Below are 13,870 nucleotides of genomic sequence, written 5' to 3'. Positions count from 1 at the left end.
TCCTGAAGTTTTTGGGCAAGCCTGGATTGGAGCAGAATATGCGTAAAGGCCATGGACCATGACCACTTATACTGCTTTCACCAAGCAATGTGAAGTCGCAGGAAGTTGTGTCTTCAGACAGGATGTTAACTAATCAATAAGTATGAACAGAGTTTCAGCTTTGGTTAAAACCAGATTGGAACACAGGGAAATACTGACGTATATTTTAGCGCATTGTAAGACCAGCACAATAATCTATAGTAAAACAAAACCCCACCCACTACAAGTAAGCAGCGAATAAGGTGCATCATGGAAGTGTCTTTCTTGTTTAAAGGGTTTATTAGATGGTGTTTTGTTCTGTTGTTTGTTGTTTATAATGTGTTTCTGTTGTGTTTCCTTGACAGCACAGGTAATAATTCTTGCTCTGCTACCCTTTTTATAAACACTAATCCTATTTTCTTCCATAATATGCTTTCTTTATACCATTTCATTCATGTTAAAAATTGAAATGAGATCCCTTAATAAAAGTATGTGGTTTCCGCTGGCCCTATGCTGACATTCAGAATGCTTGATTGACAGATTCTCTGGAGCCGCTTTCAATGGAAGGGATGTGAACTTCCAACAAGCCAACAAACGAGAGTAGTTGCCATAGAAACTTTGATTCAGATCGACTCGGACCAGTCACTGCTTCAAAACGGCGTCTGGCTCCAACGTGGCGGTGTCTGTATTGCAAAAAGGTGGAGAATGAATTGGCTTCATTTGGTTGGAACCAGAAGTAAGCCATTTTTTCATGGTTGACGACAGTCACTTCCTCAGTCCGGTTCTCCTTACAGCCAACGGTTGTATCAAAAGATTGACTACAGTTATATATAATTTGTGGGAAGCATATAAAATAAAAACATATGAAAAAAGTCAAAACAAAGATATGACTAAAGGGTAACACAATAGGTCAGTTGGAAGCTGACTCCACTCAGATTAGATTTGAAAGATGCAAAAACAATAAATAAAAAAAGGTGGGCTGGCGGGGGAGGCGTGGCTTGGATCTGTGATTGACAACTTCAATATGGAGAGGGGTACCGAGCAAAGGGATGGCAGTTTCACTGCAGAACTTTTTGTGGAGGTTGAGGAATTTTCTCCTCCACCTTCTCTCGAGGCTGGCGCTCATTGTCCAGACCAGAGGTCGGCAACCTTTTATTCTAAAAGAGCCATTTGGTTCTGTTCCTTACTGAACAAAACCTAGAGAGAGCCACAAAGTCCAATTTTTCCATTGAAAATATACAGATTATGTTCTTGTGACCATTAAGCCATTTAAATGACCATTAAGTCACTTTGTTCTTCATCTTTTAAATTTAGCTTTCTATTAAAAAAATGGAATATAGCTGTGTCATATATATATATATATATATATTATAAATGTAACTTGTTTTACTTTGGACAGCAGAACACCTACGTTCCCTTCAAAATAAAATATTCTCTGTGTCAATTAAGATGCTCCTGCTGCAGCTAATTTACTTGAATAAAAAATGCAAGAAAGTCAAACATGAATTTTTTAAATCAACAAGAATTTGTGCACCGTCACCCATATTCTCTTTTATGATTAAATATAAAATGATGCTAGAGTCAAATCCAGTTTTCAAAAAATATATTTGTAGGTCACATGTAAATAATGAGATTATGGCATTCTAAGAATAAACCACTTTGACAGCAGAATAAACATTTACCATACCAATGGAAAGAAACGCTATGGTTGTGGAATACTTTGAGGTGGCACCGTATATATTAATAGATAAAAAGGGTAAAATATAAAAAGATAAACCATAGAAGCCATAAAATATGTAGAAGCCAAATAAATGAATGTATGAATAAGTTTAATAAATGAGTTATTAATACTAAGTTTAAAAAAATATATTTAATTTAGACATAAACATTAACATTTTTTCTTTTAATGTTCTTGTAGAATGTAAAAGTTAACAATTCACATATAAATTTTCTGCTGCTCTCATTATGTTTATTACAATTAAAACATTAAAAGTGTTTGTTTTTATTTATTTTTATTTTTTTTGTCTTTTAAATTAACTTAGTTTTGAAACAATATTATAAACGTTTAAGAAATGTTGGAGTCCAGAATCTGTTTTAAATTTGGGGGCCTCCAAAAAAAAAATAAAAAAAAATGGGTGCCTCCAAAAAAAAAAAAAAATAAAAAAAATAAAAACAGTGCCCAGGGTACAGAAAAGTCTTAATCCGGCCCTGGTTAGAGAAACTCTGCTCCTCCAAAAGAGATCGCCAAGCTGAAGTCAAACTGGAGAGACAGTGTTCAAGTTTAAAATATCACGTGGAAGAGAGAGAGAGAGATCGGAAACGGATTTAAAAGCTGGCATTTTTTTAATCGTCTCTGCTTGAGAAGGCGAGTCTCAAAGTTGTTTCAGAATGGGCAGTCTTTCGTCAGATGCGTTCGGACAGCTGCAGCATCGGGTCATGGAGAGGTGTCCTTAATTTTACCAAGTACGCTTCTGTCTCCCAGCTGAACGTTGCTTCAGGCCGCTTAATAACTTTTACAAACATCCATTTATCTTTCCGTAAACCCTCGTGATTGATGTTTTCTCTTTCCAGATTGTTTGATTATTCCGCGCGCAATGCTCTGCGCGCGTGTGGTGACGTAGAAAGGAAGTTGCTCTCACTTGAGACTTATTATTACTGCAAAAAAATATGTTTGGTTTTATTGAAAACATATTGAAAGTTGTTCTGCTGAGTGGTCAACTCCCCTTTCGCAGTCCAAACCTGTAAATTCTAAAGTGCTTGAACTTTACGCACGCGTTAAACCTGTCCAAACTCTGCTTCTCCTCCTTTCTCTCCAGCTGATGTGCGCGGAGGTGTCACCTCTTGTTACACCGGAGAAAGCTCTTTTGTCAGGTTTTTGCCAGCGGGATAGCGATCCTCGACCCAGCGCCAAGACTTCAACCATCTGCTGCGCAAGAACCCGCAGGGGGCCGTGAGAGCAGCGCGCCCGCGTGGGCTTTGTACGCATCCCCCGACAAGATGAACATCCAGGTTCTGCCAGAACACAAGCTCTCGTCGGTCGCCCCGCTGAAGCAGTGCAATGTGGAGAAGAAAGAAGTAGAACTGATACTGGTGAAGGACCAGAATGGTGTCCAGTACACCAGTTCCACCATCATCCCCACCCCTGCTCGGTGCGCGGCTCCGCGCGGAACCTCCTCCGACATCGACAGAGAAACTTGGGGCAAGAAAATAGACTTTCTGTTGTCAGTCATTGGCTTCGCGGTGGATCTGGCCAACGTTTGGAGATTTCCTTACTTGTGCTACAAAAATGGAGGAGGTAAGCAGTCTTTTTTGGTAACTAATCATCTAACTTTCTGTGCTTTTTAAAGTCCTAAAGTGAAATGAAAATAGTCTTGTATTAAATATTTTATTCATTTGGGAGAAAACACCTGTGGCATGTCAGTAAGAGCCTTTAAAAGCTTTTATTTGGTTCAAATTTATTATAAATTATCATTTTATAATATCCACATGCAGATGTAAATCAGTTTTTTATATGTTGTATGTTTACTTTAATATTTTAATCAAAAACAATTATGAGTGCAGCAAATTTTATTTTGAAGGACATTTTTTAACATAAAATTTAATCTAAATCTGAAATAATCAAGAGGAGTTGGCCATGTAAGCAAACATATTTTAGTAAAATGCACTTCATAGAACAAGAAATTTTACCTTCTAGAAGTCTATTGAAAGAAAAAAACAAAAATAAGCATCTATTTCTCAATATATATTCCTTACAAAAAGTTTTTTTTAGATGTATCCATTTTTATGAGGCCCAATAGAAAAAGAGTTTTCAAACAATTCATAATTATTAAAAACAGTTTTTACATGAATGTTAAAGAATCTCACTGAAGCATCTTTGTCTGATTAAAAGAAAGAGCGCTCAGTGCTGCTGCTCTATAATTATGCTTGGAAATTAATACAAATCATGATGTCAAAAATGATGCCGCATAGTTATTTTTGTGGCTGTTCTGGTTTATGTTTTAGCTCATATTTGGGCTGATTTGATCAGTCTCATTCCTAGTTAAAATAATTTGCTGCTCATAAACAAAAACACATGAGTTTGTGTAAGGGAACAGACATGCAAACATTGATAGCATCACATTTCTTGCAGGAAAATGTGCTCTATTCCTTATTTTTCCATCTTTCAATTTACAGGACCAAAAAAAAAAAAATCACCATGTGAACAACTTGTCAATCAAACTGGCCCCCAGCAAAATCTATTCATTACTGTGCAAAATATGTCATTTGTGATGGACAGTGTCAGAGCAATTCAATTCCAACAGGTCATTTCCTTGTTGGTGGATGTTGTTCTGACTCACAGCGTGAAAAAATAGCTTGGAGCCTCCTGGCCAAGACACTATAGTTTGTTATTTTTTCTTTTCAGTGAATGCCAAACCCCCTGTCACTTCTGTTTCCCGTTTTGTCGTATAGGGGTGTTTTGTTTTGTCTAGCACATCTTGTGTTAATAAGTGCAGATCCAAAAAAAAAAAAAAAAAAAAAGGGGATGTAGGAGGAAATGATTGGTAAACAATTTAAATGCCATTATTTCTGTCCTTCCAGGTGCCTTTTTGATCCCCTATATTCTTTTCTTGGTAATTGCGGGGATGCCATTGTTCTATATGGAACTCGCCTTGGGCCAGTACAACAGAGAAGGGGCGGCAACAGTTTGGAAAATATGTCCTGTCTTTAAAGGTAATCTTTAGCACACACACACACACACATGTGCTTCACTGCACACGCATGAACTTGAATGGTTGTTGACTTTCGCCACCTTCTAACCTCTTAAACTATGCCACTTACTGATCCGTCATGCTTTTTGTTGGCCTCACAAGTGTGATGACCTTTAATTTCATCCCTTTGTTCTTTTCCTTTCACCTTAAAGGTTCACAGGAGCCACTTGTAACTAAAACCTGCCGCGGGGACTTTTCGTCTGACTTTTTTGTGTAAATCTTTCCAACCTCCGACTTTTGTGGATTTTTTTTTGCTGATTTTGAATTGGCAAAAATGAAGCCAATTTAGATGAATGTGCAAAAAGAACCTCCAATGAATTGTATGTTAAAAAGAAACTTTGTGATAGCAATATTTTTTTTTTTTTTTATTACATAAACCTTGAATAAATGAAGTTTCATATCTCACACCTGCAGGCTCATGCTTAGCTAAGAACAAGATCTAATGAGACAAATTTTCAAAAACCATCAGTGAAGTTCTTGCTGCACCAGCCTTTGCTTTTGTTGGCGTTAGCGCTAAGGCGGGTTTGTTTTTGTCCAGTGCAGAACGAGAGAGTGAAGGGTTTATGAGCTTCTCTGTTTCATGTAAGGACATCACATTCCAGTGGAGATAGAAAAACACATCCCTGTGCTTACGCCCCACAAAGAGGTCACAATGATGGATGCAAAGCATGAATGCCTTATGGATATGGGTGTAAACAATTTATCAAGAGTTATCCAAGTAACAGTCAGAGATAAACCCTTTACCAAAACACCAAAAAGAAATAAAAAACTTGAGATTGGTTAAGGAGTAAATCAATACATACATGTGTGTAATTTGTGTTTCATTAATACAAACACACTGTGGATGAACAAATTCTTTCTCTACTTGAGTATCCTTTTATCTACCTGCATCAGTTGGATGCTATAGAGATAAAAACATTAGGATTTAGAAATGATTCATTTTGAAGGTGTGGTTTGACATAAAAAAATCATGTAGAAATATCTTGTGATCCCTTTTTGTCTACTTTGTAAAACTCTAGAACCTAATATTCACATAAAACAACGCTTAAAAAATAGGATCTTTTAAGGGGTAGAAACTCATCCTTGCAATATTACTGCAACATTATAATACAATTTATGCAGGATTTTGGAGAGCTGCAGAAAATAAATTAACATGAGCGGCAAAAGCATCTGTTAAAATTGAAAAACTTTCTTAATACGAATTTTTTTTTGCAAGACAGAACATTTATAGATATATAGGTCTTTTTACTGTCTTATGATTAATTTGTTTGCAGTGTACAAAGTGGAAAAATTGAGAATTGTTTGCTGATTTTCACAATGACCCTTGTGTTTCTCAGGTGTGGGCTACACTGTGATCGTCATAGCCCTTTATGTTGGCTTCTACTACAACGTGATCATAGCCTGGTCACTCTACTACCTGTACTCCTCCATGACCGCTGAGCTGCCGTGGCTCAAATGTGACAACAAGTGGAACAGTGAGAACTGCACCAATCCGAATAACATCAACGGCACCGTCATTGGCGATAACACATCTTATGCCAAGTACAAATTCACCCCAGCGGCAGAGTACTACGAGTAAGTGATATCCGAAACACATTGTCCACTAATATTATCACTTTTGAATTGATATGAAGGATAATCATCCATAACTAGATCATGGTTTTTAGCAGAACAAATGCTATTCCAATATTTTAAATAATCCTAATATCTTATTTTTCTGTTTATACTTAAATATGTTTTCTTAAAAATTGTTCAGTGTTACAACTGACAGGTCTTAGATGGCCTTTTTCAAATATTTAAGTCATAGAAGTGCTGTAATTTCAAAACCTTAGTTGTGTAAAAACAAAACTGCTACCTTCTTAAGAAGAGTTTTAGATCTTTATCTTTAAATGTTAAAAAAATGACCTGATTGAGTGTGTGTTTGATCCACTTGTTTTTACTACGCTGTCTTGATAGTGTAAAGGGTTCATAAACCCCTTTTAGTGTATCTGCTCTAAATGTGAAGAAGGCAACTGGTGAGTCAAACCTTCTAAATTTGTCCAGCTAAAAGTGTTTGGACTACAAAAGGTGTGTACACAAAAAGTTCAAATGAGTTCTTTGAAGTGCATAAAAAGAGCCCCATCTGTTTATACTTCAAAGACAGCCAATTCTTCATCAGCTTCTGTGAAGACTGACTGTGCAACCCAGAGGAAGTCTGTGAAATGATTTGGACAATACACGGGACACATGCTAAGCATGACGCACAGAATACATTCAGGCCAACAACTGAGGCTGTGAAAGCCCACACTCATTCTGCTAAGCAGCATAATCAAGTGTCATGGATTTGTATGTTTTATTTAAGCCGTATCTTTGGTTATATTCCCACAACTTTAACCCATCAATGAAAACATCTTTCTTTTTGACCTAGAAGGCTGAAAAACACACACGCACAACAATAGGGCACTTTTAGGCAGATTTTCCATGGGGTTTGAACTGTAGGGGACAATAAATCCTCCCACTTTCAGCTAGCTTTGAGAACAGGAGCAGTGCCAAGGCACGGCTAGAGGGAGGCCAACTGAGTCAACACATCAGTTGCTTCACCTCTAGCATTCTTCAACGTACGGATAGTCTTTCAAGCTCAGTTTGTAGCAAGGGTGTCATGTCCAGCAAAACTAAGAAGAAACAACACGCTCAGAAATTGGAACTCTCATTCAGATTCTCTTTACAGCTGACCTGGACCCCCTTAATAAGCTGAGCATCTAAATCAGCGGTGGCAAACTCAATCGCACAGGGGGGCAAAACCCAAAACACACCTTAGGTCGCGGGACGAACAGGAAAAACATTTATTGAACACACAAAAAATACATTTTTAAAAAATTTAAAACCAAACTTTTTAACATAACTATGAATAAAAAAAAACGGCAGGAATATAATTCCAGAATAAATCAACTTAAAACTGAAATAACTTTCAAAATTTACTCTCCGTAAAAATATATTTTGCCTAAATTTACAAGTTAGAAATAAGCGCAAGATAACATTGGGCCATTCATGATATTAAAATAAAATGATCTGGAGGGCCGGATCCGGCCCCCGGCCCTTGACTTTTACATATGTGATCTAAAATATATTTTTAAAGTCCCTCTCCAATCATCTTTTGATCTATTATAAAATAGTTCCCAGTGGTCTTTTAATTATCATTGTGCAGTTTTTAGGCAAAATAAAAACAACATCAACTTTTTGTGTCATTTTCTAGAACATAGTCTCTGCAGAAAGGCAGTAGTTCATAAAAATTCATCTATGATTAAGCCCGCCCCCATTTTCCATCCTCCCTCTCTTTACACTTTCTCTCGCTAGCTTACAGCCCCTCACAACCCCAGGGCAAGAGAGGTCACTTCACAGTTGACATTTTGGTTTAGTTATTAAAGCAAGCTCTAAGTCAGTTAATGACGCTGTTGTGAGCTGGAATGAGTCAAAAGGTCATGAGGCGTAGGTCAGTTTGATAGTAACCCTATACAGCTATTATGTCTTTCATTTTTGGAGATAGACAAATATAAAAAAAAATAGATCTATGTTTGAATTTCTGTGTATGTCAGAAATACAGCACATGTCTTAAAATGATTTAAAGGCCATCTACATGAAGAACAGTTTGACCCTCTGCTCACTATAGTGCTGAAGACACAAACCTCATAATTCAACGGGTGAATTTCTCAGTGGAGCTTTGGCTCTTTACCAAGTTTCTTTAACATGAAGCAAAGATTTTTGCTTTTTTTACTCATCCAAAAACCCAATTTTTGCTGTTTTTTGTGAAATTGATCATCAATTCTTAGCACCCAAGCAAAGCTAGACCAGTATTACTTAAAAAAAAGTTAAAAACAAATGTTTGCCCTTTAATTTGTTGGATAACTTACATGTTAAGCATCAAATCGTGTTTGGTTAATCAAATAAATTTGAAGAGAGTTGAGAGTCCTCGGCTGTTTTATATTTACATCCTTCTTAATCATGTTTGTATGGCTCATTTCACCTGTTGTTACCATGTTAAGTCTAGACTGCATGCAACAGTGTGCCCATCCAGACCACGTACCGGAAACAGTGAGTGATAAGACTAAATGTGCTTAGAGTAACACAGTCAAAGGGGCTCAGATTGAAGTTGCAGCTTCCATTGACAGGAAGTGCATCATCAAAGCTATCAGATGCTAGAGGGTCTTGGGACTTTCCAATAGAACACCAACTACAGGCCTGCAGATCACTTCGGCCTTTCTGATACTTGCTCACGATTAACATTGAGGTTTCAAGCTGCATGTATATGTAGCTTTACACTTATTATTAGAAAAATATAAGTATGGGTGCTGAAGAGATTTGGAGATCCTTAATTCCCAAAGGTGCCTCTGTCGGAACACATCCCTTTGCAAATTCCATACATTTTCCAAAATCCAGCTCCCCATTTATCATCATCATCATGCCAACTTAATTCAATTCACCATGAGAAATAAAATCTTTGAATAAATGTGACAACACAAAGAGGATACTGATGTTTACTAAATATAGACGGTTATCTAAATAATAATAAACTCGTGTCCCATAATTTTTAATTCACACGCAACATCTAAGAGTCTGGTGTTATTTGTCTTGAAGCTGATTTCACGCTTCCACATCAAGGGTCCCCATGGGAGCGTACGTCATCTTTCATTATTGTTTAACATCAGGGAACTATAAAACAGACATATAAGAACATCCATAATTTTTACTCAAAGTTATAGTAAATGTTAATATTTCAGGTTTAAAGATCTCTTCTAAATGTAAAGTTTGTACTTTTTTTGATACTTTATTTTTGCCTCTGTAATTAGAGTAAACATAACATGACAAGCATCTTTACAGAACGCCAACAATTTTGTGTTTTCTATTCTTCTTTTTAAGACCTGCTCCAATGAGATTTGTGCTTTGGTGTTTTTAACATTTGTTGTAGCATTTTTCTTGTGATGAAGGAAAGAATTCAAGAGTAAAACTGAGTATTTCTTTATTCAAATCGTGTTGGATCAGGAGCAGATGAAAACTTACGTTTGAAAAAGCTCTGGTTTGTGATTAATATCTTCATTTTCTTCATCTGAGCTGTTATCTGGCTCGAAACTGTGCGGTTTGATAGCTCTGTTCTTGCTTGTTTTTTTTTACTATGCTAATGTTAGCTTGGGTTTCTGAGGTGCTATAAGCTAGCGGGAGAGAATGTAAACAAATGAATGCTGGACTATTAACTTCCATGGCAGTCTCACTCACAACCCAGAGGTAATTTTCTAATAAGCTCCTGCTGAGCTGCAAAAAATGTCCTAAAAACAACATTAGGCGTTTGGATTTTTGCTAAAAACCACATAATCATAATTTAAACACATGACTTAATAAATAGAAAAAAAAGTTGGAGTGGGACTTTCAAGTGATATTTGGACTTCAGAGACATATTTTTATCTGTATTATTGAGATGAATATCCAAATCAAAGTTCTGCTTTTTTTTGTATGTTGTTGATTTAAAGAATTTTTTACACATGATCAAAAAAGAAAAATGTTCAAAACTTAACTTTTTTCTAGATTTATTATTTTCACTTCTAAGCTTTTATCAGCTGAACAAACACCGGAATTAATATTGTTGCAAAAATCAAAATAAAAAAATTGGAACTATATCCTCCCTTCTCTACACCCATCTGGTAATATTAGCTAAATGTTGCCCTTGAGAATCTGTTAATATGATTTGCACATGGCTTGTGTTGGAAAGAGATGGGATGTAGAGTTTTAGCACAAAAGCTCAGAGCCGTCCTTTGAAAGATCCACCTGAAAAAACATCTTTAAAGTTTGACAGTAACAGCTGTGAAACTGTTAGTTCAAAAACCGTTATGGACCATATGAATCAAAACAACTTAAAAGTGTGTCTTATACAGGATTGGAGAACGTTTGGGGATGATTTCACCCAATCAAATCTATAAATTAAATGGAAAACCCTTAAAGCATTCCAGTCGTCAAATCCATGGACACAATTTTCACCTCCACTTGAACAAGTTCAAAGCAGTACCAGGTGGTTTCCAAAATGTTGTCTGCTAGGAAACGATAAAAAAAAAAAAAAAAATGGCAGCAGATGTTTTCTCAGAACAGACATGCGACATGAGACAGGTATACATGGAGCTTCGGCGGAAAGCGACAAGTTCTATTCTAGATTGAGTGCATATGGATTTTTAAGTGAACATTTGGAGTAACCTTGAGGGAAAAAAAAAACACAAACACTGGTATTTTCTCTTGACATAATTGGGAAAAAAATCATTAACATGAACTTTATCCCAGTTTATCCATGGCAAACTGAAGTTATAATGGCAGATCATCTCTGTAGTGCAAACATAAAAATAAAATGAATGGAAAAGAATGAAGTTTCAGCAGCCAGCAACAATATTTAGATATAGAAGGAAGAGACACCATTCATCCTGGGTGCCTGCAGTGAATCATAAACTTGACTCTGTACTTTTCACATGAACCTGTCATGTTTTTCAAAAGGGAAAGAGATGGATTTGCTGATTTTACAGCAAAATAAACACATTGAAGGTGGATAAATAGCAAAAAGAAGTTAAAAAGAATTTAAAACATGTGCACATTTGTTTCTATTTACTGTAGATAAGATTAACTACATGTGTTTGTGAAAGTTTAAAGACATCTGTTGAAAGTAAGGAATGCTTTTTTTCTGTGGTGAAGAGAGATAAGAAAACAACAGGTTGGAAACATTTGTTGATGATGAGGCTCTGTTATCAGCCTCATTCCTCCTTTCTTACTTCCTCATTTCTCAAACCTAGAAGTGGAATGTTTCTTGATTTATTCATTTTTAAGCTCATGGTGCTGTTACATGATGAGTGAGGCTCTTCAGAAAGTTTGCATTACACAATCAAGTTTAATGTTTTGAGGTCAAATGGCAAGAAAATTGTTAACATATGTTTTTTATATATTTTGAGTCAAATTCAAGTATTTTTTTTTCACAGATGTGAGAAAATGGCTTGTTTTTAGTTTGTAATCTTCAGATTGCTACATTTACTTTGGCATTGTCAAGGACAGTGCAGTGGAAGCTCCAGAACTTTACAAACACAGGAAACAAAAACATGTGCGGATAAGCCTATATAAACAGAACCAAAAGAAAACACAACATCAGAAACTTCCAACCATGGCAAACATATAAAAATAAGATTTCCCCCCTATCTTTTTTTAAAATAAACAAAAAGAAAAATCATCTGAAGCATACATTTGCTTATCCAACATGAACATGTCTATTTATACATCTCAGCATGTTCATGTTTTTTCTTAGACAGAAAAAAAGGTTTTCAACTCTAGTTTGAGAACCTTTAACCATAATTTTTGTTGGAAAGAAACACAAGTGTGATGCTGTATTTGTACAATGTTCATTTTAGCAGGGAAAAGCCCATAAGTAAAGCATTCGGTGTTTTGCTGATAAAACTATTGAAGTTCAATGTGAGTAAACGCCACTGTTTTGTCAACAAAGATGTGGTAAAATCGCACTCAACTATATTTTAGTCTAATGCAAAATCGTTCCCGGTGGTCTTTTAAATATGATTATGCCGTTTTAGCTAAACCTTTTCTAGAGCACAGCAGGAGCTCATTAAAAAATTAAAAATCCGTTTCTGCGACGACTGTTACTTTAAGGTTCTTGGTTACGTTGTCCATATTGTTGGAGCTGTTGGTTTGGAACTAACCTTACCTTGATATTCCAGTATACCTTTGTTTACACTCTCTCTGGCTATCATACAAACTTTTACAAATCCTCAAGTTAACATTAGCGTAGCGTAAAAACAGCAAGCAACTTCTTGGCTATGCAGTCATACAGTTTTCAGCCAGATGACGTCTCAGACGAGGAAAATGAAGACTTTCATGAATCTGTCTTCAAGTAGAGAATTTAGAATTGGAGAAGAGATGGGAGACTTTGGCCTGCCCATCACAGTCGCTGCATCACAAACCCGAGCTCTTTCAAACCCAGATTTTCATCCGCAACTGATCCATCATGATTTCAGCAACACATTCTCATCCACAAGTCGCCGCATATTGATGTTTGAATTAAGACCCTTCCGCGTCACTTTTTGACGTCTTGGGTGTCCCCAACGTGTAATCTTTTGACGTGCTGAATGAAGGGTCCGCAACTCTTGGGACACGGTACCAGACGCGTACTGTTCCTCAGAATGTGTCCAGTACCAGAAACCTTTTTTTTATATATCACTTTATTTTTATTAATTTTTAGATCTTACAACAACAAAAAATATCACACTGACAAGAAAAACAATTGAATAAGAAAGTATACATATATATACATACATATATATAAATAAAGGGGGAAAAAATTACATAGAAGTATACAATACGGGTCAATGTTGGTCTGGAGTTTACTAAATTTATTTATTTACTATTGCAAATGTTTCACTTGGTTTTATAGGAGTTGGTGGCGTCGTTCAAAAATTGCTTCCACTTCTTCCACTGCTCATCGTATTGACATCACTTTAGTTTAAGGATATATGTCATTTTTTTGATACCAGTACCGGTAACCTTAACCCGGTACTGGTTCGCTCCCAGTACCCTGTCTGGTATAACGTCTGCTACTGGTTCGGGTCCGGTACTGCATCTGGTCCAGTGTCGGGTTAGGTTACCGGTTTCGTGTTTGGATACAGGTGTGGTACACATCGTGGTACTGGACTGGTTCTGGTTTGCTGCCCGGAGGTTGTGAACTCGTGATTTAATGGGAACAGCCAGTATGTTGAAAAACGATGAGTTGAGGACCCCCAAAATGTCAAAATGTGACTTGGAGGAGTATTTAGCCAAATGTCAATATGTGACAACTTGGGAGTGAGAATGTGTTGAATTTCAATAAAGAAATAATCAGAGATGAAGTTTTAAAGCTAAATCCCTCTTTTAAATATCCCCCAACATGAGAAAAAAAAAACCCTACAAGAACATGACAAAAACACCAAAAACAAAATTTTCAGCTCAGTGGCCTTGTGGAAGAGTGTCCACCCTAAGATTGGAAGGTCCAGGGTTCAAATCCCGGCCGAGTCATGCCAAAGACTAAAAATGGGACCCAGTGCCTCTCTGCTTGGCACTCAGCA

At 36.5% G+C, this 13,870-nt stretch overlaps 1 protein-coding gene across 1 annotated transcript in view; it reads left to right on the top strand.

Moving 5' to 3' along the window:
- The first annotated feature begins 2,177 nt into the window (after window positions 1-2,177).
- The window catches only part of slc6a2 (solute carrier family 6 member 2), a 32,611-nt gene continuing 20,918 nt past the window's right edge, over window positions 2,178-13,870 (top strand). Inside the window, exons 1-4 of the mRNA XM_024295502.2 lie at window positions 2,178-2,481; window positions 2,835-3,313; window positions 4,597-4,728; window positions 6,104-6,341. Coding sequence (XP_024151270.1) covers window positions 3,016-3,313; window positions 4,597-4,728; window positions 6,104-6,341 — 668 coding nt within the window. The 5' untranslated portion in view covers window positions 2,178-2,481; window positions 2,835-3,015. The remainder of the gene's footprint in view (window positions 2,482-2,834; window positions 3,314-4,596; window positions 4,729-6,103; window positions 6,342-13,870) is intronic.

This window comes from Oryzias melastigma, linkage group LG3, assembly GCF_002922805.2.
Source record: "Oryzias melastigma strain HK-1 linkage group LG3, ASM292280v2, whole genome shotgun sequence".
Classification (NCBI taxonomy): domain Eukaryota; kingdom Metazoa; phylum Chordata; class Actinopteri; order Beloniformes; family Adrianichthyidae; genus Oryzias; species Oryzias melastigma.
The sequence above is the reverse complement of the archived record's forward strand: the minus strand, read 5'-3'. Positions and strand labels throughout refer to the sequence as shown.